This window comes from Salvelinus fontinalis, chromosome 8, assembly GCF_029448725.1.
Source record: "Salvelinus fontinalis isolate EN_2023a chromosome 8, ASM2944872v1, whole genome shotgun sequence".
Classification (NCBI taxonomy): domain Eukaryota; kingdom Metazoa; phylum Chordata; class Actinopteri; order Salmoniformes; family Salmonidae; genus Salvelinus; species Salvelinus fontinalis.
The window spans coordinates 40,153,031-40,175,369 of record NC_074672.1 but is presented as its reverse complement, the minus strand read 5'-3'; the positions used below and the strand labels follow the sequence as shown (position 1 = coordinate 40,175,369).

Genomic DNA, 22,339 nt, shown 5'->3' with positions numbered 1-22,339 from the left:
TCTAACGTACAGTAGAATTGAAGCTCTTATGCATTGAAGTGTGTGCTACCACTATATGTAGGCCTACTGTAGGTTTTATTTCAGAGTAAACAATGTTTCAGAATTCACGGGCAGTGCAGCATGTTTCGGAGAAAGTAAATGAAAAACTTTATTGAATTCAAACGATCTGTTTTCCAGGTCCACAAAAATGTGCAATTGTTTTTGTGTTTCAGAAACGGTGAAATATAGCATATGTCACACAAAAAACACATTCCGCCAACATCTCCAAAGACATTTGATCGCCGTTGCTATTTCCTTCAGATATCTTGGCTTAATTCCAATACTTCCAAAGTATTCAGGAAAGAATGGCGTTATTGTCACCTTCAAGGGTGAAAGAATGGCGTTATTGTCACCTTCTTCAAGGGTGAATGAAGGGCGTTATTCAGGCAGAGATATAATCCTGGTTCACAGTTTTACAACCGGTCTGATTTACAATGGGGAAACGTGTATGTATGGCATGCGCCATGTTTATACATCTACATTTTTCCATACGTGTGTCGTGTTTTCAGAAATGGCTCATGCAAATATTTAGTGTAAAATTCACACAACGGTTATAAATGAGGCCCCAGCATCCTACCCCTAGCCACGTTCTCTAAAGCAAACTACCCCTCCCACAAAACATTCAACACACACTAAGCAAATATCCTCATACGTGACTTCTTAACCTAAATGTTCTCTTCTCTCTCTCGTCTGTAGTGCCCACGGCCAGTATGACCCGCCTGGTGCGTTCTCGTACCCACTCTACCTCCAGCATGGGCTCTGTGGAGGGGAGTCGCAGCCGCACCCACACACAGCTAGAGGGCGCCACTGCTGCCGGCCCGGGTGTCGAACAGGCCAGGCCACAGACCATGGAGGTTTCCTGTTAAAGAACCCTGCCCCGAAAACCACCACCTTCCTCTCTCTCCCTTCCTCTCTTTTTCCTTTCCCAGGCTCAAGGTCAGAGAGGATTGGAATCCTGGGGGGGGTGTCTGAAACGTGTTCTGAAAGATAATTTATGAAGACAGAAGCAGTCAGGTTCTCTGCTGTGTTCTGTCACCATTTCCTGTTGTCTGTCTATCATGCCTGTCTGTGCATGACTGCTGTGGTAGGGCAACCTGAAAGTCAGTAAGCAGGCGGACGATGCTGCTTGTCTGGTTTTCCTTTTGCTGTCTACCAGCTCTCCCCATTACAAGAGGAAGGGGTTGTTTTTTTAATCCTTGAGATATGAGATATATTTGTATTTATAACTATTTTGGGTCAGTGTCAGTTTTAAAGATAACAGATGGAAAGGCATCAGGAGTTTTCTCTTGTAAAGTACTCTATATGGAGTACTCTCTAATGTCTCCTCTGGGGTCTTCCTCACCTTGCTAACTGGTAAGATCAGACCAAGTCACACCACCCCTCCTTAGTGGTCCATTCCTTAATCAGTCTCATGACACACCATTTTTTTCTTCTTTTTTATTGTTGTTTTTATGTTGTGATTTGTGGAAAAAAATACCTTTTGCTTTCCTGGATTGCAATACGATGTGATAAACTTGCTCCTGCTCTGTACCTTTATACCAAGAATAACTGACAGAATGACCCTCTAGTAGATTAAACGTAATGGACGTGTCTGTAGAATTGCTTTTGTCTAGATGTATCTAGAAATAGTTGTCTTGTTTGATATTTTCTTTATCGAGTGAGTTATTTGAAATGGCAGGCCCTGGGTGTTTGTCCCCCCCCACATTTATTATTGACGGGCAGAGACAAGAACCAACCCACAGGGCACAGACGTCACTTCAGTGTGTGTCCCATGTTGGTTCAACGTAATGTCATTGAAATGATGTGGAAACAACGTTGATTCGACCACTGTGTGCCCAGTGGGAACATTTACTGTAGTTTATTGAAAATTCCAGTCAAATACGGAGAGTACCTAAACTAGCCCCAGCTCAGAGGTGAGTAAATGTCTGCGAATTGAGGTACAGATAACATTACTGCCTCTTTCATCAAATATATTAACTTTCTGTTTTCTACTAACTGGAAGATATGTATGTTTTCCCTCCTGATGAAATAAATACGGGGTGAAAACGTCAACGGGTCAGATGCCTGAGGGACTGTGGATTGTGTAATAAATGTTTTGATTTAGTTTGTTAGTAATGTTATTAGTTGTTAGTTTTCTCTGTGGTTTTCCTGCATTTCTCTGATTGTACTACAGCTTGGGTGAGCAAGTGGTGATGATGCATTGTACTCTGCCCGCATAGTATACGGGGTGCTGTAAGTCATACTGTCTGCTGACTATATCAATTTGTACTGATTATAAAATAAAGCTAGAAGCTGTACATGACTGGACTTTTCATCTTATCCTTCTGTCACTGGCATTTCTGTTTTCTTACTTGGTCAACTAGTCTGATTATAATAGTGGTCCTTTGTAGCTCTGTTGGTAGAGCATGGTGCTTGTAACGTCAGGGGAGTGACTTCCATACCTGGGACCATACATGCATAAAATGGATGCACCCATGACTAAGTTTGGATAAAAATGTCTGCTAAATGGTATACATGTATTATTATTATTATTAGGTTCTGCATCAGCAGTTTCTCTTTCTATGTCAGTCACTGACACACTCAATTAGCCATGTCCGCTAACAATATTTTTTGGGGTATGTTGATCTAGCCAACTATCTAAACCAGTGGCGGTCGGTGCCGTTTAAGATGAGGGAGGATGTTCATTTTTTTTTAATGAGCACGGCCTTATTTCTATTACAGCATGTTGGATTATTGTCATTCATATTCCATTCATCCAGGTCAATGTAACATCCATAGGTTTAGGCTACTACATAATACTCAAATCGGCGCAATGAATATCCCCCTGATCACACGCAAACACATTTTACTCTCATACCAGACACACACAAACAGCTCGTTGTATATAGAATTCCTTCTCTCATCGATCCACTCTCCTCTCACATGCTCCCCTTGCTTGTGGACTTCAGTGAAGAACACATCAGCTGTCTGTGAACAGGTGGAGAAAAAACTTTCCAAGCTAAACCTTCATATCATGACTGCTAACTGCTACACACAGCCTACATCATTGTCACATCATAGTTAACATAGGCATAGCTACTAGAACTAAGGCATTAGTAAACCCGCTGCAACCATGCAGAACCGTGTAGTCCGGCTAGCAGTTATACCTGCAGGCCCCAGAGGCAATGAATTAATAAAGCCAAAAGCTTACCTTGACTTGGAAGAGTTCCAGTATTGGATAGCAATAGCCAGCTAGCTAACATAGCCTCCCTCTGTTTGAGTCGGCTAAACTAGCTAGCTGCATTGGACACTAGCTAAGTAAGTGAAAATGGGAATAAAAAATCTAAGAAATATAGCTAGATCTCTCTTGCTTTAATTTTGGAAGAAGTTAATTTGTTAAACTGTTCAACTATTGTATTTCTCTGAGTCAACTACCGCATGTTATGCACTGCAGTGCTAGCTAGCTGTAGCTAATGCTTTCAGTGCTAGATTCATTGTCTGATCCTTTGATCGGGTGGACAACATGTCAGTTCATGCTGCAAGAGCTCTGATAGGCTAGAGGACGTCCTCTGGAAGATGTCATAATTAATGTGGAAGTCTATGGAAGGGAGTGAGAACCATGAGCCTCCTAGGTTTTGTATTGAAGTCAATGTACCCAGAGGAGGACAGAAGCTAGCTGTCCTCCGGCTACACCATGGTGCTACCCTACAGAGTGCTGTTAAGGCTACTATAGACCTTCATTGCAAAACAGTGTGTTTTAATACATTTTTTGGTAACAAACATATTTAGTATAGTTTTATCTAAAAAATAATGTTTTTTAATGTTTCACTTTTTCTTTTTATGAAATTCACTAAGGAGGATAGTCCTCCCCTTCCTCCACTGAAGAGCCTCCACTGATCTAAACTTGTAGTACTCATGGCCCGAATGACTGGGCACGTTCCAGACCAGACTATAGCATTTGGGGCCCCGGGCACCAACCTCTGGAGAGTTGGTGCTGCATTTCAACACATTTTGCCATAGTGCAAAGTAAAATGTGCAGCTTTATAATGCTACTGTACACATTTTGTCATGAGGCAGATCATTATTTTGCTGTTTTATAGCTCATCTCATGCTTTTAACATTTTGCCATGAGAAAATGCTAGTCACTCTCACTCATATTATATTGTCATGGCAAAATGTGTAGAATGCCAAGAAATTTGTTTTAAAACTGCAAACATTTCTCTACACCCCATGGCAAAATGGGTATAATTGCAGGATTTGTTTTCTAAAACTGCAAAAAAAAATCTCTCTCCCCCATGGCAAAATGGGTAGAATTACAGGAAATTCATTTTAAAACATAGATTTTCTCTACACCATCAAGATGCAGTGCCAGTAGAAAAATCTTGTTTAGGGCCCCCAAAAGGCTAGGACCAGCCCTGGCTACTGGTATAATACAGTTAGTTCAGAGGGTTCAGTAGTTTAACTGCACAAATGGATTGACTGCACAAATCAATGTGGGTATAAATGTGGGTATGCAGAGAACCATGAGCCCATGTCTCTTGATAATGAGTACAAAAGGGTTATGAAGAGAAAAATAATTGCTCAACACTTTTACCCAATCAACAGCATTTACCTGAATGACGAAGAATATGAAGGTCTATTCTGGGGGAAAACCATTGTGACCTCACTTCATACCAGTGTATGTATGCCACCGCTCATGCAGATGCTACAAAACAGAACATTTGCACAGACCAAATGCATCTCATTGCTACAGCTGATGACTCATTGATCAAGTCACTGATGTCAAAGGTCTGTCTGTTCCAATTACCACAGCCCCATGTTCAGTAGATATTGTTGAACAAAATCTTTCTTCCTTTCTCTTTGTGCATCACTTTTTCTTTGTCTTCCCTCACTCTTCTCCATTTCCCTCTCTTCACTCTGATGTCTGAATTGTGGTGTGTAAAAGTTTCAGGCCTCATTGAAACAGGAAACAGTGTGTGTGAGGTGAATATTTAAAAAAAGCACTCCTGTCACATCTCTCCACTCAGATGTACTATAGATCACTCTGCTCTGCTATGCGTACAGAGCCTCTACCTAGCACCGCCGGCTCCTTTCCTCTTGGAACACCACAAAGGAGAACAGTCTTTCTTCATTGGAGCCTAAAGAAGTCTCACACAGACTCTCATACACACATCATCCTCTCGTTCCACATGTGAACACTACCAGCAGCGTGCAACTCCCAGACCCGCTGGACTCTTCTGCCCTCTGGGCCGCACCTCTATCCGTGTGCTAGTCTACTGTGGTACTCTACAGCTCTGACATCAACTCATACCACAGCATCAGAAGACTGACGTTCACCAGTACCCCAACAGGGAAATGCTGTGAGTATAAACATATTTTTGAGCTGACAATTGTCTAATCGATCTGACTGTACTGTACACGTAAAAGGTTTGTTTTATCCAACCCAGATTTAAAATATTAAAAGTATACTTTTTTGTTTTAACGAAGAAGACAAAGGTCAAGTAAATGTACACTCAGAATAGCATCTATTTGTCAGGGCATGGACTCTAGAAGGTGTCGAGGGCGTTCCACAGTAATGCTGGCCCATGTTGACTCCAATGCTTCCCACAGTTGTGTCAAGTTGGCTGGATGTCCTTTGGGTGGTGGACCATTCATGATACACACGGGAAACTGTTGAGCGTGAAAAACCCAGCAGCGTTTCAGTTTTTGACACAAAACGGTGCGCCTTGCACCTACTACCATACCCCGTTCAAAGGCACTTAAATATTTTGTCTTGTCCATCCACCCTCTAAATGGCACACTACACAATCCATATCTCAATTGTTTAAAAGCTTAAAAATCATTATTTAATCTCTCCTCCCATTCATCTACACTGATTGAAGAAGATTAAACAAGTGATATCAATAAGGGATCATAGTTTTCACCTGGATTCACCTGGTGAGTCCATGTCATGGAAAAAGCAGGTGTTCTTAATGTTTTGTACACTCCGTGTATAGGACAAACTGATCTTATATGAACAAAAATTTACCCCGCTAAATGCTTAAATGAATAGTGTAGCATGGTGTCCAGCCAGGTCTACACCTCTGGATTACAGCGTCTGCTAAATGTCATATGCATACACTATATATACGAAAGTATGTGGACACCCCTTCAAATGAGTGGATTCGGCTATTTCAGCCACACCTGTTGCTGACAGGTGTATAAGACTGAGCACACAGCCATGCAATCTCTATAGATAAACATTGGCACTAGAATGGCCTTACTGAAGAGCTCAGTGACTTTCAACGTGGCACCGTCATAGGATGACACCTTTCCAACAATTCAGTTGGTCAAATTTCTGCCCTGGTAGAGCTGCCCCGGTCAACTGTAAGTGCTGTTATTTTGAAGTGGAAACGCATTCTCTTTAGTGATGATTCACGCTTCACCATTTGGCAGTCCGATGGACAAATCTGGGTTTGGCAGATGCCAGGAAAACACTACCTGCCCCAATGCATAGTACCAACTGTAATGTTTGGTGAAGGAGGAATAATGGTCTGGGGCTGTTTTTCATGGTTCGGGCCCTGTAGTTCCAGTGAAGGGAAATCTTAACGCTACAGCATACAATGACATTGTAGATTATTCTGTGCTTCCAACTTTGTGACAACAGTTTGGGGAAGGCCCTTTCCTGTTTCAGCATGACAATGACCCCGTGCACAAAGCGAGGTCCATACAGAAATGGTTTGGAAGAACTTGACTGGCCTCCACGGAGCCTTGACCTCAACCCCATCTAACTCCTGTGGGATGAATTGGAACGCTGACTGCGAGCCAGGCCTAATCGCCCAACATCAGCACCTGATCTCACTAATGTTCTTGTGGCTGAATGGAAACAAGTCCCTGCAGCAATGTTCCAACATCTAGTGGAAAGCCAGAAGAGTGGAGGCTGTAATAGCACAAAAGGGGGGGACCAACTCCATATTAATGCCCATGATTTTGGAATGAGATGTTATATATTATTATTATTATATTACCTCTCGTGTGTTTCCTGACCCCTGGTTGGCAGACTGACTACTGTGGTTGATAATGGTCATCTGTTCTCTGTTATAATGGAACATTAGAGAGCAAGATTATTTTAGTCCCTTATACTATATGGGGCCTGCTTTTCTCTCTGTCCATCCCCATGACCCTGTGGTGCCATCTGGCTAAACAGGTGGCCATTTTCTCAATGATTATGTTACGTGCCATATTACAGAGCATTGAGGGAAGATATTTAGAAATATTTAATGCCAATATATTTCATATGACTATTTCTGAAATTATCATCTATTTTTGTGTCTACTACCATTGTCAAAATTAGACAAACACACACCGGGATAGAAAGGTGTTCACAAAAAGACAGCATTTATTTTCTACTCAATGATATCCTGCCACTTTTATATTTGACTCCAGTGTTCAGACAAACCCACCCGGGATCTGTAAGGATGCTTGAGATCTCATGCATTACTTTACAGTAAAACATGTTGCAAATTACGACACAAAACTTTTCATCTTATGCGGTGGTTTCTGCATCAGTGTATTGCTGCAAACTAATTTACCTATCCTCCATGGTTCCTGTGGAGCAGAAGGTTGCCATGAAATGTCATATTTGTCACACGTGTGTTTGTGCAAATCACCAATGCATGACACTTCAACTAGTTGCACATTAGAGCATTGTTGTTTACATCAATTAGAGCAGTGGTCCCCAACCGGTCCATCACGACCGCCAATCGGATGGTTCAGATTACGGTGTCTGCAGTAATTTAGAAGGCATAAAAGAAAGCAACAGAAAAATTGATACTGTGAGATTTCAAAATGTTTAAAACCATCACTAGAGAGAAACTGTCAAGAAAGAGGTGCTGTTTTTATTTACCCAGGCAGGTCGGTTAGGAACAAATTCTTATTTACAATGACGGCCTACCCCGGCGACGGTGGGTCAATTGTGCGCCACCCTATGGGACTCCCAATCAAGGCCGGATGTGATTCAGCCTGGATTCGAACCAGGGACTGTAGTGATGCCTCTTGCACCGAGATGCAGTGTCAGAGACGCTGCTCCACTCGGGAGCCCAGTGAATTGAGTTTAAGTTCTTACTCAGCACTATCAACACTTAGTGTTCAACACTTTTATAAGCCATGAAATGTGCGTTCTTCCTATTTCCACTCAGCTCTACAACAAGCAGTGCAGCAGTAATGAACGAGTAGGCAAGTGTATTTATAGACTTGCGTTGTTGTTATTATTAGCAGCTTGGGTATTTTTTAATATCAAGGTATATTTCACTTTCTCTGTTCATAGGAGTAATTTTCGCATTAAATAATGCAGTGCGACTCGAGTTTCCCCATCAGCTTGAAGACGGTGTCCCTTTATGGTCAGTGTCAGTGGAGGAAAGGGAGAACGGAGGGATGTTGAGGGGTGGACCCTCACTCTGCTGCTCTCTCCCTCCGCTGAGACTGACCATCAGATGCAGACATTATCAGCCCAGTAAAATAAAAAGCTAATGATTTAAATGTATGCTCACTCAGCTGTGCCTCACCAGTGATATTACAACGGATCTATTACCAGTCTGATCATATGGCCTACCTCAAATTAATGGCCCAAACAACAATGCTTTGTCAGGGCAATTCAAGCAAAGCCAATATGCGGTGATAATGTATTGGGCCTATAGCTTACTGCACGAACCTCATTGCTACAGTACTGTTTTTAATTGGTTAATGTTGCATAGGCTTGTGTTTAAAAAAAAGTCTGAGCCGTAGATCTCGGCTTGCATTTTGACTCAAAAAGTGATCTCAAAAGGTTGGTGACCACTGAATTAGAGTGTTCTGTTATGTGTTCTAATATTGTTATTTATTCAGTCGAAAGCCCCTTATTTTCCTTGCCAACAGCACCTCGACAACCAGCAACCCATGTGTAAAAACAAGAGTGTGGTTGGAAACTAAAGGGGGTTCAGAAGAGTGGTTTTCAACTTCCTCCCTTCTTTTGTTTGACTTTGTTTGACTAGCTACCTGGCAATAAATACAATTAAAATAGGCAGGGCTATTTTAAATTCCCTTCACATTGTTTGTTTTGATATATATTACCTGTAATAAGTTACAGTGAATTGGGATTGATGCAATAGGATCCATAGAAAACGTGTCTCTACTCATATGAAGAGTTTAATTCCAAAATGCTATACAGTGCATTTGTAATGTATTCAGACCCCTTGACATTTTCCACATTTTGTTACATTACAGCCTTATTCTAAAATTGTTTAATACAACAACAAAAAATCCTCACACAATACCCCATAATGACAAAGCGAAAACAGGCTTTTAGAAATGTTTGCAAATGTATAAAAAATTAAAACACAAATACCTTATTTACTTATGTATTCAGACCCTTTGCTATGAGACATGAGATTGAGCTCAGGTGCATGCTGTTTCCATTGATCATCCTTCAGATGTTTCTACAACTTGATTGGAGTCCATCTGTGGTAAATTCAATTGATTGGACATGATTTGGAAAGGCACACACCTGTCTATATATGGTCCCACAGTTGACAGTGCATGTCAGAGCAAAAACCAAGCCATGAGGTCGAAGGAATTGTCCGTAGAGCTCTGAGACAGGATTGCGTCGAGGCAAAGATCTGGGGAATGGTACCAAAACATTTCTGCAGCATTGAAGGCCCCCAAAAACACAGTGGACTCCATCATTCTTAAATGGAGAAAGTTTGGAACCACAAAGACTCTTCTTAGAGCTGCCCGCCAAGCCAAACTGAGCAATCAGGGGAGAAGGGCCTTGGTCAGGGAGTTGACCAAGAACCCGATGGTCACTCTGACAGAGCTCCTGAGTTCCTCTGTGGATATGAGAAAATCTTCCAGAAGAACAACCATCTCTGCAGCACTCCAATCAAGCCTTTATAGTAGAGTGGCCAGACGGAAGCCACTCCTCAGTAAAAGGCACGTGACAGGCCGCTTGGAGCTTGTCAAAAGTCACCTAAAGGACTCAGACCATGAGAAACAAGATTCTCTCATCTGATGAAACCAAGATGGAACTCTTTGGCCTGAATGCCAAATCTGGAGGAACCCTTGCACCATCCCTATGGTGAAGCATGGTGGTGGCAGCATCATGCTATGGGGATGTTTTTCAGCGGCAAGGACTGGGAGACTAGTCAGGATCGAGGGAAAGATGAACGGAGCAAAGTACCAAGAGATCCTTGATGAAAACATGCTCCAGAGCACTCAGGACCTCAGAGTGGGGCGAAGGTTCACCTTCCAACAGGACAACGACCCTAAGCACACAGCCAAGACAACGCATGAGTGGCTTTGGGACAAATCTCTGAATGTCCTTAAATGGTTCAGCCAGAGACTGGACTTGATTCCTATCGAATATCTCTGGAGAAACCTGAAAATAGCTGTGCGGCGACACTCCCCATCCGACCTGACAGAGCTTGAGAGGATCTGCAGAGAAGAATGGGAAAAACTCCCCAAATACAGGTGTGCTGAGCTTGTAGCCTCATTCCCAAGAAGACTTGTGGATGTAATCAATGCCAAAGGTGCTTCAACAAAGTACTGAGTAAAGGGTCTGAATTCTTATGTAAATGTGATATTTCATTTTTTTTGTTTTGTTAAACATTTGCAAAAATTTCACAAAAACTGTTTATGCTTCATCATTATGGGGTATTGTGTGCAGATTGATGGGGGGGGGGGGGGGGGGATTATTACAACCGTATTAGAATAAGGCTGTCGTGTAACTAAATGTGGAAATAGTCAAGGGATCTGAATACTTTCCGAATGTACTGTATATCAGAAATGTTGCTAAATTAGGTTTAAATGTTTGAAATAAGTTTTTCTAATCATGGCAAGGAGTTGTTCAATGACAGACATATTTGTTTAAAATATATCACTTGATGGCTTAATTTCAGAGAGACAATCATGTTTTTTTTGCAAAATGCTATATATCCAGCTCATTGTCAGAGAAATAAGTAGTACTGCCAGGCTTTACACAGTCAAATGTAACAAATAACTAAAGTTTATATTTTATGAAAAAAACTTCACAAAATACATTTGTGACATAATTTAAAAAATAATTTTAAAAAAACTTAAATACAGTAATATGAGATCTATATATAAAACATTTACATTTTACATTTCAGTCATTCAGCAGATGCTGTTATCCAGAGTGACTTACAGTAAGTGCATTCAACTTAAGATAGCTATGTGAGGCATCCACATATCACAGTCAAATATACAGGATACAAACATTCCAATCTAGCTTAACAATGGATATATAGTGTATTGCACAAAAAAAAACATCTAAAATCTATGAATAAAACATCTGAGAAGAGTAATATTTTACACACACATGCAAACATTTCTGATAAAAAAAACACGTGAAAAATTGGTGGATATAGCATTTAGGAAATAATTGTCTATGAATTAATACCTGTGATTCCCTCGTACCCACAGAGTCCTCTGGTGACCCATAGGAGCTCCACATCGCCATGGGCAGTGGGCCCAGTAAAGAGCGTCGGGGATCCAGCACTCAGGCAGCCTTGCTGGGCCAGGAAGAGCCCGCTGAGTCAGTCATACTGGGTAAGGCCTGCCCTCTCATCTCGGTCTGAGCACAGGACTCTGGGAAACAGGCCAGTACTAGCCTTTCTCTTTCTCTGTCCTCAGAGGTCAATCGTCCTGGGATTGTTTTGACTGAAACCTATAGGGAATTGGAAGTGTGCACAACAGCCAGGTCTATTTATGGTTAAGGACAATCATTGGATAACCTGCATTTTTACTTAACTTATTTCTTCTTAAAAATGCATTGTTGGTTAAGGGCTTGTAAGTAACCATTTCACTGTAAGGTTGTATTCAGCACATGTGACAAATACAATTTGATTTGATTTGATTTCAACGTTCAAATCAATGCGACCAACATAATGCAGAATTGTTTTTGTTAATGTTCCTGCATCCATGGTGTGGTGATGCTGTTCCTATGTATCCATGGTGTGGTGATGCTGTTGCTATGCATCCATGGTGTGGTGATGCTGTTCCTATGTATCCATGGTGTGGTGATGCTGTTGCTATGCATCCATGGTGTGGTGATGCTGTTCCTATGTATCCATGGTGTGGTGATGCTGTTGCTATGCATCCATGGTGTGGTGATACTGGTCCTATGCATCCATGGTGTGGTGATGCTGTTGCTATGCATCCATGGTGTGGTGATGCTGTTGCTATGCATCCATGGTGTGGTGATGCTGTTGCTATGCATCCATGGTGTGGTGATGCTGTTGCTATGCATCCATGGTGTGGTGATGCTGTTGCTATGCATCCATGTTGTGGTGATGCTGTTCCTATGCATCCATGGTGTGGTGATGCTGTTGCTATGCATCCATGGTGTGGTGATGCTGTTGCTATGCATCCATGGTGTGGTGATACTGGTCCTATGCATCCATGGTGTGGTGATGCTGTTGTTATGCATCCATGGTGTGGTGATGCTGTTGCTATGCATCCATGGTGTGGTGATGCTGTTGCTATGCATCCATGGTGTGGTGATGCTGTTGCTATGCATCCATGGTGTGGTGATGCTGTTGCTATGCATCCATGGTGTGGTGATGCTGTTGCTATGCATCCATGGTGTGGTGATGCTGTTGCTGTTGCTATGCATCCATGGTGTGGTGATGCTGTTGCTATGCATCCATGGTGTGGTGATGCTGTTGCTATGCATCCATGGTGTGGTGATGCTGTTGCTATGCATCCATGGTGTGGTGATGCTGTTGCTATGCATCCATGGTGTGGTGATGCCCCAGATGTTTAGATAGCTCTCTGTTAAATATGACCATAGTTGATGTGCAAGAAAGAGGCAAAAAAACATTGCTGGTCTTCTGTTGAACCACCAGAGGAGAGATATGAGCTTGTGCAATAACTCAATTCGCCTTTGCACTCCTTCTAAATAATGCACTTTTTTTTTTTACTTTGGCAAGGTGTAAAGTCTACAAAACTTAGTCCACTCTGTTCGTAACAGGTTTTAGTTTTGGGAACAGAACTGTATTGAGATCAAATGTTTCATCGGTGGGAAAATTTACCGAATGTCGGCCAAGGTCCATCTCGTTTCCTTCTTCTCCTGCCGGCCCCTTGGCTTCCTCTCACTACCATATTTGGTAATGAATGGAAACACCAAGCGGATCCTTCACATTTCTGCATCCGGTGAAATATCTGGCTCATTGTTCTATCTGTGGCTGCACTCCCTCTAGTCACCCTCTAGAAATGGTGTGAACCAGGTGACATTGAATTCCTCAAGATGTTAGTTGATGAAGATCACATCAATCATTTAGCTCAGAAAGACTGATGATCATCTCATTTTTGTAACTTGGAAGTGTCTTGCCTAACCATGACTACTCACGTTCAAAGTGTGAAGTACAAACATACAAGTACAAAGATATTTTCTCTTATGCATGCTTTTTTTGTTGTTGCTTTTTTCTCAGCATGAAAATACTGCGTTGTCATGGTTTGAGGTTCTCATAGTAGACTGACACTAATCTTTCATGTATCTGTTCTGTCTACAGAGAGCAGCAAGTATATGGTAGTGTCCCTATATAACTATCCCACTGGTCACCCAGCACACTGCCGCATCCACGCTGGAGAGAGACTCAAAGTGCTTTCAGAGTAAGAAACCATAGCCTCTACATACAACTACCATAATTACTACTACTACTACTACTGTGATGTGTGTTTTTCCTGTAATAACTTATGCATCTCTTGTGTTTCTGTGAATGTGCATGTCTATGTAGCGAGGGGGAGTGGTGGAAGGTGAGATCCTCTGCCACAGGCAATGAGAGCTACATTCCCAGCAACTACACAGCCAAGGTGTACCACAGGTGAGTCCGCTGATCCGTCTGACTCTATTCCCCTTTGGAATCTCTAATTACATGTCTCTGTCTATTTCTATGTCTGACTCTATCTCTATGCTCTTGGCCTAGGTGGCAGTATGAGGGTCTCAGCCGAGAGAAGGCTGAGGAGCTCCTGTTTCTGCCCTACAACCAGACTGGCTCTTTTCTGGTCCGGGAGAGTGAGACCCACCCTGGTCAGTTCAGTTCACACTCCAGGCTACACATGATCAAACGCTAACAAGAACAGGGAAACAATCTTAACAATGTCATTGATAAACCTGAAGTGATAAAACGTGGTGACTGAAGTATGGTCTTACACTGTCCACTCTAGGTGCCAACACCCTGTCAGTGCGTAAGAGCAGTGACCAGGATCGTCGCTCAGTCAAACATTACCGGATCCAACAACTGGAGAATGGCTGGCTCTACATCTCCCCCTGCCTCACCTTCCCCAACCTCAGAGCTCTGGTGGACCACTACTCAGGTCAGGTGCTTTAAAGCATTTACAGTGGTGTAGAAAATACTGAAAGCTGTAGTTACATCTGTTCAAGCCCTTTGTATCCAACCCACACATTTGAATCTTTTGCACAAGTGTCAGTGGGTTAAAAGCTGGGGACACTTAAAGCATCTTCAGTCATTAAATTGTAGTATTCATGATAAGCCTGAGTTGTAACAGACTGATTGACATCTCCTTCCAGAGGTCCGTGATGGGCTGTGCTGTCTGCTAGGGGAGCCCTGCTTCATCCAGGGGTCCAACAACGTTCCTGTGGTTACTGGGCCACTCCCCATGGCTATCAGGAAGCCCACCCTCAACTGGAAAGATATGGACAGGTGAGGTCATTTACTGTTGTGGTACAGTAATATGTTGCCAGTCTCTGTGTATCCATGTCTGTCAATAAATCTTATACTGAACAAAAATATAAACGCAACATGTGACAATTTCAATGATTTTACTGAGTTACAGTTCATATAAGGAAATCAGTCAATTGAAATCAATTCATTAGGCCATAATCTATGGATTTCATATGAGTGGGCAGGGGCACAGCCATTTGGGAGCCAGGCTCAGCCAATCAGAATGAGTTTATTACAGACAGAAATACTCCTCAGTTGGCTGGTCTCAGACAATCCCGCAGGTGAAGAAGCCAGATGTGGAGGTCCTGGGCTGGCGGCTGGTTTACATGTGGTCTGTGGTTGTGAGGCCGGTTGGACATACTGCCAAATTCTCTAAAATTATGTTGGAGGTGGCTAATGGTAGAGAAATGAACATTCAATTATCTGGCAACAGCTCTGGTGGACATGTCTGCAGTCCGCATGTCAATTGCACACTCCCTCAAAACTTGAGACATCTGTGGCTTTGTGCTGTGTGACAAAGCTGCACATTTTAGAGTGGCCTTATTGTCCCCAGCACAAGGTGCACCTGTGTAATGATCATGCTGTTTATTCAGCTTCTTGATATCCCACACCTGTCAGGTGGATATATTATCTTGGCAAATAAGAAATGCTCACTAACAGGGATGTAAACAAATTTGTGCACAACATTTTTAAGAAAAAAGCTTTTTGTGTGTATGGAACATTTCTGAGATATTTTATTTCAGCTCATGAAACATGGACCCAACACTTCACATGTTGTGTTTATATTTTTGTTAAGTACATATTCTTTGTCAGCATTTCCTCACTAATGGGGTTTCTCTGTCTGTCTACAGCTCCACGATTTTTGGCAAGGACAAAGGCAAGGACAATGAGGATTCCCTCGTGAGCGAGGGATTGAAAGAGGCCATCAAATCCTACCGCTTCATGACAGAGGGCTGCAAAGGCTCCAGCCACAAATGGGACAGCTGAGCATGGATCTGGCATCATAACGACAGGGAGATACTCAGACTAAAATAGACCATAAGATGGAGAGCTTCACATCAAGCTACCCATTAAAGCTGAGGCAATCCTGAGGACCAGACATTCTGGCCATGAACCCAATGGATCTCACAACTCAACCACTGCAGAGAACCATGGTTCTCAAAGCTATGGTTGTAGAGTGCTCAACATTACATTCCCAAGCACCTGAGGACCATCTTTGCTTGGATTCATGACCAGAATAAATGTTAAGATCCTGGAGGCAGACTTTGCTAGACTTAACAGAAAGTAGTTTGAAAGTGAGATATACAGCCTTGTGAAGGTGATCCAGTATCATCAATAAACAGACTATATGGTTGGTTTTGTTGAAGTACGCTACCTTGAAAACAATTAAGGAACTATGAGGTATAAGAATTAGTCTGTTTGATTTATGTGTTTCCTGTCCTGAACATTAACACCTTTAGCTGTTGCTTGTTCTCCTCCGCACCATAGTCTTGACTTTGGCACAGGAAATGGTCAAGGTGCAGTGGAAAGCACGATGGTGTGGAAGAGACAGCAGAAAGTTGAGGTAATGGTAAAGAGCATCTCAAAGTTATGTCAAATATTATGGTATGAAACACTGACATGTTATTATGAGGTTTCATCAACTGAAACAATGCACTGTAGTGTGTACATAATGTTAATATCGAGTTTCGCGATGTTTTGGGGTGGGTGGGAATGTATTTTTTTATATTTTGTTTAACTATTTTACATTAAAATGTTACATTTTGTGAAATATGGGGAAACTATTTTGTTGATGTGTTGGTTTTTCACAAATCAGATAATTAATAACCAAACGCATAAATAACCAAATACATTTCACACATGAAGTGGCAAGTATTTGGCGTACCTTTATTTACTACTGTATCTTGTCTTGTATCGCCACCTGCTGGGGGAAATGCGTAGGTCGTCAGGTTGGCGGAGACGTCAGGTTGGCGGAGACGCCATTCAATTTACTTCCCCGTTAACCGTTTAGTGTGTTGTTGTTGCGTTTGTTAATAATTGAATCAGTGTATTTAGCTGTTATCCAATACCTCTGTTTTTAATGCTTAGGTTGCTGTGCACTATTCGTTTGTGCGTAATTCATGTCTTTACATTGATCAACAATGCAAAAGGACAACAGTTTTACAGAACTGGAGATGCCTTCTGGTGCCTTCAGAAAGTATTAACGCCGCTTGACTTACACACACCGCTTCACTTTCCACATTTGTTGTGTTACAGCCTGAATTTACCATTTATTACATTGAGATGTTGTGTCACTGGCCTGCACACAATACCCCATAATGTCAACGTGGAATTATGTTTTTAGACATTTTTACAAATTAATTACATATGACAAACTGAAATGTCTTGAGACAATAAGTATTAAACCCCTTTGTAATGGAAAGCCTAAATAAGTAAAGGAGTAAATATTTTACTAAGTCAAATAATTCCTTGATCACACCTACAGTATATTTGCGCAAAATGTTTGGAACAAAAAGTTCAACATTCACCTTCTGCTACCATTTCGTTAAAGCGATCTATGCACACAATTCGGCGCATACGTTGGACGATAAAAAGAAACGGAATAGAGCTAAGTATAGGTAAAATCCAAGAGGAAAATCTGGTTCCGTCTGAATTCCAACAGACACTGGGAGACAAATTCACCTTTCAGCAGGACATTAACCTAAAACATCAAATATACACTGGAGTTGCTTACCAAGACTGCATTAAATGTTCTTGAGTGGTTAAGTTACAATTTTGACTTAAATCAGCGTAGTAAATCTATGGCAAAGCTTGAAAATGGCTATCTAGCAATAGGCAACAACCAACTTGACAGAGCATAAAGAATTTTTTAAAGAAGAAGAATAATAATCCAGGTGTGGAAAGCTCTTAGAGATTTACCCAGAAAGACTCACAGCTGTAATCGCTGCCAAATGTGATTCTAGAATGCATTGACTCAGGGTGTGAATAATTATGTAAATCAGATATTTCTGTATTTCATTTTTAGTAGATGTGCAAACATTTCTATAAACTGAATTCCACTTTGACATTATGGGGTATTGTTTGTAGGCCAGTGACAAAATCTAAATTGTATCAATTTTAAATGCAGGCTGTAACACAACATGTAGAAAAAGTCTAGAGGTGTGTGAATCGTTTCTGAAGGCCACTGTATATTAGTACTCTACCTCTCTTTGTTTCCTCATATCTTTCAGAACATGAAAGTCGTTAACCCCTTTCCATCTTGCATGGGTTTTTCTGTGCATGACGTTGGGCCTAATTTTTCAGTGCCTCTGTTGGAAAAGATGATAATGTGTGGGTGTGTGCACACACCAATCAGCGTGCTGAATTTGCCATCCTGTTGTAAAGAGCCTGGCCACTCTGATGGAACTCATTCTGCTACTGAGTCATCACTTAACTACACATGGTTCACGTAAATCAAATGCTGTTTGCATGTGAAAATGTCACAGGATGCATTTGCTCCAACATGTTTTGTTGGTGTCCCTGTCTTTGAGGGTATTCACAAACTAAGGAGTATGGCTCATCACAAGCTCCACAAACCCTACTGGTTTGCCAACTTCAACATGCCATCACCATGCTTCCTCCATTCCTGAAAAGTTTGGCTTTAAAAGTGGCATACCAGCAAAAGTGTGTGTAAATTACTATCATCAACCAAAGAGATGATTCCAACGGCCTTTTCAACTAGCTAACTAATCCTTCTTTTAAAATGGTGTTAAGCTGCTGCATACTGTTTTGTTTGAACAATAGGAGGAGAAAAGACCACCAAATTAAGTTTTACCAACTGCCGAAGGACCAGATTAGACAAACCTTAAGGTTTCAGGCCATTACGCCGCTATGATGGAAAGCTGTGGGCTCCGGTTACTTGATACATTAACGTGTGTTCAAATCGCCGGCAAGTGACTTGTTTGCATCTAACTAGCTATGTGTATTGCTTGTAGTAAGGACTGGTGATCTGTCTCCGTCCAAATAACATTATATTCTATTGCATTTGTAGAAAAAAAACTTTAATCTAATAGAAAGAGTACAGAAATTAACGGGTATCAGAATAAAAACGTCAATAATAAAAAAGTAGGTTTTGATATCGCCATAGGCTACTTTATTTGGTAGGGTTGTCTCCCCAGCAAGGTCTCCGGCAATTTGAAAGGACATGTAGGCAAGCCGGCAAGAATAAACTTTTCTAAATACCTGGAACTTTCAAGGGCAAGCAAAGACTAAATAGTTACGCGACATATCAAAGTCAAAAGATAAGAAAGGCTAGGGGTGACGTAAGTATAATGTGACAGATTTATTCTCTTTACTGTCAGTGTTAGCAGGTCGGGTAACACATCAGCGACTGAATAAGTATCATGTAAATCATTTGTTGTTGTGACAGCCAAGTATGTTAATAACGACACGTGAGGCAGCTGAAAACGTTTATTGAAATTACAAAAGTGTCAAAGTAGTTTGTTTAGGATGACGCCAACGTTAAACGTGAGTACCCTATGGCTGTACCCTACTCGGGGCCGTGGTCACGTTAAACCACGCCTCGCGATGTGTATCTACTGTTCCTCAAGCCAGGGGGGAGGCCGATGACATCACGGATTTCCACCAGACCAACCAACTCCTTGAATTCATACTTGGGATATCGCATTCAACAGTAAAAGTTTATTTTAAAAATCGCTGGAGGACGTCTTTAAGTATACCCAGTATCACTTATACCTGTACATTTGAAATAACCTAAAAATTACAAAACGTATATTCTATCAAATAGGCCTCACATAGCAAATTAGCAGTTAAATAATTCAACACACACAAAAAAAACACTTCCACTACAATCTGCAGTTGCTACATACATTTTTGGACTTATAAATGAATATTCAATCAATAAAATGGTATTCATCACATGCGGTGATTAAATGCTTTACTGTGAAATGCTTACGAGTCCTTTCCGAACAATGCAGAGGGAAAAAGCTAAAAAAAAAAAGAAAAAAATAAGGAAATATTAACATAATAAAACAGCAATAACAAGACTAAATACAAGGAGTACCGGTATCGAGGCATGGATTCTACAAGGTGTCGAAAGCATTCCAGAGGGATGCTGGCCCATACTAGTAGAAAGAGGAGGAAGGGAAGCGCTACTAAGGTGCACAATAATAAATGTTGGTAGATAGAAGGTGCTCTTTGGTAAAAGGGGTGAATTGGTCATCAAAAAGAAAGGAGGACCAAGGCACTCTTCATATAATTAATTAAAATGCCTTTATTTGTATGGCATGTTCAATAGAAACAAGGTTTTAAAAATCTGACAGTTTCGGCTATATGGCCTTCGCCAGGGAGTACAAAGAAATAATACAATGTCCTCTTTTGAACAGCTTTTCCAATTAGCCCTAATTTGAAGAGGAAGTGGTTACAAAATTGATTGGATACAACCTAGTAAGCAATACTATACACAGTGTGTCCAATCAATTTTGTAACCACTCCCTCTTCAAACTAGGGCTAAGTGCCTTGGTCCTCCTTTCTTTGAGGTGCTGGCCCATGTTGACTCCAATACTTCACACAGTTGTGTCAAGTTGGCTGAATGTCCTTTGGGTGGTGGACCATTCTTGATACACACTGGAAACTGTTAAGTGTAAAAAACCCAGCAGCGTTGCAGTTTTTGACACAAAACGGTGTGCATTGCACCTACTACCATACCCCATTCAAAAGCACTTAAATCTTTTGTCTTGCCCATTCACCCTCTGAATGGCACACATACACAATCCATGTCTCAATTGTCTCAAGGCTTAAAAATCATTCTTAAACCTGTCTCCTCCCCTTCATCTACACTGGTTGAAGTGGATTTAACAAATCAAATCAAACTATTTGTCACATGTGCCGAATAGAACAAGTGTAGACCTTACCGTGAAATGCTTACTTACAAGCCCTTAACCAACAGTGCAGTTTTAAGAGTTAAAAAAATATTTACCAAATAAACTAAAGTAAAAAATAAGTAACACAATAACATAACAATAAAGAGGCTATATACAGGGGGTAGTCAGTGTGCGGGGGTACAGGTTAGAGGTCATTTGTACATGTAGGTAGGGGTGAAGTGACTATGCATAGATAATAAACAGCGAGTAGCAGCAGTGTACAAAACAAATGGAGGCGCGGGGGGGGGGTCCATGTAATAGTCCGGTGGCCATTTGATTAATTGTTCAGCAGGCTTTAGGGGTAGAAGCTGTTAAGAAGCATTTTGGTCCTAGACTTGGCGCTCCGATACCGCTTGCCGTGCGGTATTAGAGGAAACAGTCTATGACTTGGGGGACTGGAGTCTTTGACAACTTTATGGGCTTTCCTCTGACACCGCCTAGTATATGCACTACCGTTCAAAAGTTTGGGGCCACTTAGAAAGGTCCTTGTTTTTGAAAAAAAAAAAAAATAACACTACATTGATTAGAAATATAGTGTAGACATTGTTAATGTTGTACATGACAATTGTAGCTGGAAAAGGCTGATTTGTAATGGAATATCTACATAGGTGTACAGAGGCCCATTATCAGCAAACATCACTCCTGTGTTCCAGTGGTACGTTGTGTTAGCTAATCCAAGTTTAATTTTAAAAGGCTAATTAATCATTAGAAAACCTTTTGCAATTATGTTAGCACAGCTGAAAACTGTTGTCCTAATTAAAGAAGCAATAAAACTGGCCTTCTTTAGACTAGTTGAGTATCTGGAGCATCAGCATTTGTGGGTTTGATTACAGGCTCAAAATGTCCAGAAACAAAACACTTGTGGAAGACTACCCTTAACGTTTGACCCAAGTTAAACAATTTAAAGGCAATGCTACCAAATAAAGTGTCACTTTTCAACAGCTTACCAACACCCTCCCTCTCTTTCAACATCGGCAACTACACTTATGTCCTTGAACAAATTATAATGACAACATTTGTATTGTTTTGTGAGACTATGTAGCCAGGGATAAACGCAAACATAGAGACATGTTCATGTAACAAAGCGTTCACTGCCCACCCGCCCTGCTTCGGTGGGTCATTATCTTTCAAAACATTAAATGCGTTCTAAAATAAATCGCATGCAGGTTTAACGTTAGCACTTATGCCTTTGAGTTTAGGCCCCTCACACAGCTCACTCCAACTCACTAAACTAACCCAGTATAACAATGTCACACTCACTAAATTAATGCAGTATAACAATCCCACACTCACTAACCACACATAAACTAACCCAAATTATTACTTCACAACAGGTGTACTTATCTATAACAATAACTAGCTGCTACTACTACTAATACTATACTACCACTGGGCTACAGTCATTTGGCTATTTTACTACCACTGCATTCGCTATTTACTTCCACTGTCACTATTCCACTACAACAAATAATACAGTCACTAGTACATGTACTACTACAGTAGTCTCCATTTTTCAACACTAGACTCTAACAATTTAAACGTTTCAACTTCTTCCACCTACCATAAAAATACGCCACCCACAACATTTTTCTTGAATAATTACGATCTCTAGTTAGACAATTGTAGTTCCTTTAGCACACCATTAGGTGGTCTGTGCGAACTCTGCCGTCGACAGTCCTTAAC

At 41.2% G+C, this 22,339-nt stretch overlaps 2 protein-coding genes across 6 annotated transcripts in view; both read left to right on the top strand.

Annotated features, from left to right (window-relative positions):
- The window catches only part of LOC129861233 (protein NDRG3-like), a 59,501-nt gene extending 57,160 nt beyond the window's left edge, over positions 1-2,341 (top strand). For all 5 annotated transcript variants that reach the window (XM_055932462.1, XM_055932461.1, XM_055932465.1 and 2 more), the window contains one exon: positions 736-2,341. In XM_055932462.1, the coding sequence (XP_055788437.1) occupies positions 736-905 (170 nt within the window). In that variant the 3' untranslated portion in view covers positions 906-2,341. The remainder of the gene's footprint in view (positions 1-735) is intronic.
- Positions 2,342-2,435: 94 nt separating this feature from the next.
- LOC129861235 (src-like-adapter 2) lies at positions 2,436-16,506 on the top strand. Its single transcript, XM_055932466.1, has 8 exons — positions 2,436-5,378; positions 11,473-11,598; positions 13,563-13,662; positions 13,788-13,874; positions 13,977-14,080; positions 14,218-14,367; positions 14,582-14,714; positions 15,587-16,506. Exons 2-8 carry the CDS (start codon positions 11,508-11,510, stop codon positions 15,720-15,722), a joined length of 801 nt encoding a protein of 266 aa, XP_055788441.1. The 5' UTR covers positions 2,436-5,378; positions 11,473-11,507; the 3' UTR covers positions 15,723-16,506.
- Positions 16,507-22,339: the final 5,833 nt, after the last annotated feature.